At 36.2% G+C, this 3834-nt stretch overlaps 1 protein-coding gene across 1 annotated transcript in view; it reads left to right on the top strand.

Annotated features, from left to right (window-relative positions):
* LOC107752235 (signal peptidase complex subunit 3) overlaps positions 1 to 2465 on the top strand; it is a 6020-nt gene extending 3555 nt beyond the window's left edge. Inside the window, exons 3-5 of the mRNA XM_016568151.1 lie at positions 1329 to 1405; positions 1578 to 1693; positions 2189 to 2465. Of these exons, the coding sequence (XP_016423637.1) occupies positions 1329 to 1405; positions 1578 to 1693; positions 2189 to 2321 (326 nt within the window). The 3' untranslated portion in view covers positions 2322 to 2465. The remainder of the gene's footprint in view (positions 1 to 1328; positions 1406 to 1577; positions 1694 to 2188) is intronic.
* The last annotated feature ends 1369 nt before the right edge of the window (positions 2466 to 3834 follow it).

The following is a 3834-nucleotide window of genomic DNA, read 5'->3' as shown; positions in this document are numbered from 1 at the left end:
CAAGCCTAAACGGACAACGAATGAGAGAGAGAGATCAACTGAGCATGTGCGATTACTTGTGAGTCATATATATTTGTGAAAATAGGTTGTCATATTCAAGGAAAGCCAAATCTCTGTCTTCGCATCGACACGTTGGTCAGCTGAGCCTTTTAACGGGGCGCTCAAAGTTAAAATGATTTCAACAGCGTTTTTCATTTTGTCTCTCTTTGAATGAATCAGCGTTTTTGAACGTGTAGTTGAATGAACGTAAAAGACAGTCCCTTTCCACCACCTTGTGGCACAACAATGTAACTGCACTGACTGACAGCCCGTCTTGAACGTGCGCAGGTGGAAATATCAATAGAAAGTATTTTGTCCAGTCGGATTCGAGGATCAGAACAAACTGTTATACATATATGCTAACAATGGCCTAACAATCTTATTGTCAGGTTTATGTTCTGTTATGTGGATCGTTATTTTGTCATTCTCTGTCCAGTCGGATTCGAGGATCAGAACGAACTGTTATACATATAGGCTAACAATAGTCTAACAATCTTATTGTCAGGTTTATGTTCTGTTATGTGGACCGTTATTTTGTCATTCTCTTCCGTTTACTTCACTTCCTGTTTCAACGCAATTTGGTTTCGGTTTCATTGGTTTCTGAATATGACCTCGTTATATCGTAACACATACACACACAGATTATATATATATATATGGCGATAATACAGCATACCGTGCTATTGAGCCACTCAAAATTACCGCAAGGGAGATTCCTTCACTGCGACAGCCCTAGTTTCTGCCATGAGATTAAAAAAATAATAATAAGGGTAATTGTGACTCACAATTCAGAGTTTTTTTTTTTTTTTTTTTGCAATTCAGAGAAGTCAGAATTGCAAATTGTAAATCAGAATTGCGAGAAAAACAAAGTTAGAATTCTGAGTTTAAATCCAGCCATGAAATATAAAATTGAAAAGGTAATTGTGACTTTTTATACTTTGTAATTCTGAGTTTATATCTCAGAAATGCGAGGGAAAAGTCATAATTCTGAGAAGAAAAGTTGGAATTACCTTTTTTTTATTTTGTATCTCATGGTGGAAAAAAGTTTCAGATTTGTAATTCTAATGTAAAAATTTCCTTTGTAATGTTTCTCTATTCACTGTTTTATGTTTAGCATTATTTCTGCAAATGTAATTCCTGTGTAAATGCATTTATGCCACATCAGTGCACCATTCATCAGTCTTTGTAAATGCACATTTTTGTGGTGTGTGCCACTTCAGATGTCAGTTTTGCAGTGCAGTTTACACCTAGAAATAGATTTACATTATTTGCCTTAACCACTTTTTAACATCTGCAGCCAATATTTGACTGGAATGTAAAGGAGCTCTTTCTTTACCTAACTGCTGAATATTCAACCAAAAGCAATGTAAGTCTTGACCACTTCAATCTGTCCATAGATCAGTGGGTCTGGCAAATATAATTAACTGTTTTGTTAATGAAAATTTGTTGAGAGATGAGTATATGTTGTGGTGTAGATTGTAATATTTCAGAGCTGTTTGTGATTTTCATATCAGTAAAGAGTCTTTATCCCATATTAGGCACTGAACCAGGTGGTGCTATGGGACAAGATTGTCTTGAGAGGTGACAACACCAAACTAAACCTGAAGGATGTTAAATCCAAGTACTTCTTCTTTGATGATGGGAATGGTCTAAGGTTTGTACCTTTTTCTTGCATTATTTTTTTTTATAAACTTGTTTTCTGCCAAATTTGATGTGCAATTAATTTGTAATTAATCAATCATATATAATTAATCAGAATAATTAATATATATCAATATATTTACATTTGTAATACTGTGACAAAAATCTACACCCTATTTGAGCTGAATGTATATTGACAATGTGTCAACCTTGTTTGGACCATAGATATTTGACATGAAGAACTTAAAGGGTTAGTTCACTCAAAAATTAAAATTAGCCCATTATTTACTCACTCTCAAAGTACCCCAGGTGTATATGACTTTCTTCTTTCAGACGAATCCAATCAGAGTTATATTACAAATTATATAAAAAAAGAAGAAAGTCATATACACCTAGGATGCTTTGAGTGTGAGTAAAATACAGGCTAATTTTCATTTTGGGATGAACTAACCCTTTAAAAGTATAGACATGAACCTATCTCTCTTATATCTATTTTTCCTTAATACAGGGCGAATAAGAACATCACTCTTACTCTCTCATGGAATGTGGTGCCAAATGCTGGAATCCTGCCATTGGTCATGGGATCAGGACACAAGAGTCTCGCCTTCCCTGAAACATATGAAACATCAAAGAGCTACTGAACTGTTCCAGTCCATCCCAAACCATATTTGTAAATGTTGTGCTCCGTACCGGTTTTAATAAAAGTTGACAAATTGTTTTAAGGCGTGACTGTTGTTTAAGGGGGTTATGAAAATAAACTTGTATATTTCACGGTATACGACTAATTTTTATTAGGGATGGGCATTCCAAGCAAAAATAATATTGGAAAATCGCTGGGTATTATTCGATTATTATTCGAAAATCGCACCCCTCCCCCGCATGCACGCACAAATACCCATAAACAGAGAGAGAGAGGGGATTCAAGCTTTCAATCTGTATAATAAACTATAATGATCGAGATTCGCGATCACACGTACGGAGCAGCACTCGGCAGTACTTGCCACACATTTTACAAGATTAGATGTTTGTCAGTGGTGCTCAGGATCTGCAAATCATTCGCCATCATCCTATCAGTCATCTCTCCTTACTCTGTTTATGTGGTAAGTGAAATGTTAACAGGCTACCGCTAGCAAGCGGCTAACCATGTCCCTTTAATCGCTCCGTAGAACGTGTTATTTGTTCTCTGCGCCTTTCTGAATACGGATTCAGCCACACCTCTAACCCAGCCAGGAGTGTTTGTGGTCCGCACTGAGCTCTTATTTGACATCGTCCCAAGTTATTGTAACCATTATATGCTACACAAGTCTTTTTTTAATGCAATGCAGGTCCACAGTGTGCGCGTGAGACAATGTGTTCTGTTGTTTTTGACAGCTTTTAGGTGCGTTATTGGCAGCGCCACCCTCTGTTTACATGAACGCGTCACCACCGCATCAGCACGGAAAACATGGGGACATTTTAAAGACAATAATCGCACAATTCGATATTCCATAATTAAATCAACTAATCGAATATTTGAAAATCGTGACCCATCCCTAATTTTTATAATATACAAACACAGTATAGTTAAATTATATATAGTTATTCTGAAAATGTGTAGTTATTCTGATTCTCATTCTAAAGATGGCAGAACATTTTGGACGAATGATGGAGTATTTCTGTGCCTAATACACTCCTTCCGGGTTCGTATAAGGTTCGGAAAATTTTTATTTTTTTCCTTGATCATGGCCCTTCATGACATCATGAAGGGCAGAATTCCTTGTATTGGCACTTCTCCCGAAGGAGCACCATTAAAAATGTGCCATTAAATTAAATGCATTATTATTATTATTATTATTATTATTATATACATTACGATATTGGGGAAAAAAACATAATGCTAAGTCCTTATAATGTAATATTATGTGAAGGAAACAGCGCTGAGGTTCCCTTCGTTTGAACCAGATACTGAAGCAGTCACGTGGTTTTCAGGTGACTGAAGCCTTGGACGTCATAGATCATGTGCTTTTGGCAAAACTAATCAAGCTCCGATAAAGTGCTTTAATGTGAATTGTGTTGTTTTTGATACAAATTTCAAAGCTTCGGTGTTGACCGTGACACCACTACTAGTAAAAACACACTCAACTTTTACATTAACTGCCCCCAACGGATTGATAT

This window comes from Sinocyclocheilus rhinocerous, unplaced genomic scaffold (assembly GCF_001515625.1).
Source record: "Sinocyclocheilus rhinocerous isolate Xijiao unplaced genomic scaffold, SAMN03320098_v1.1 scaffold110, whole genome shotgun sequence".
Taxonomy (NCBI): Eukaryota; Metazoa; Chordata; class Actinopteri; order Cypriniformes; family Cyprinidae; genus Sinocyclocheilus; species Sinocyclocheilus rhinocerous.
Note: the sequence above shows the minus strand (reverse complement) of the source record. Positions and strands in the feature narration are given on the sequence as shown.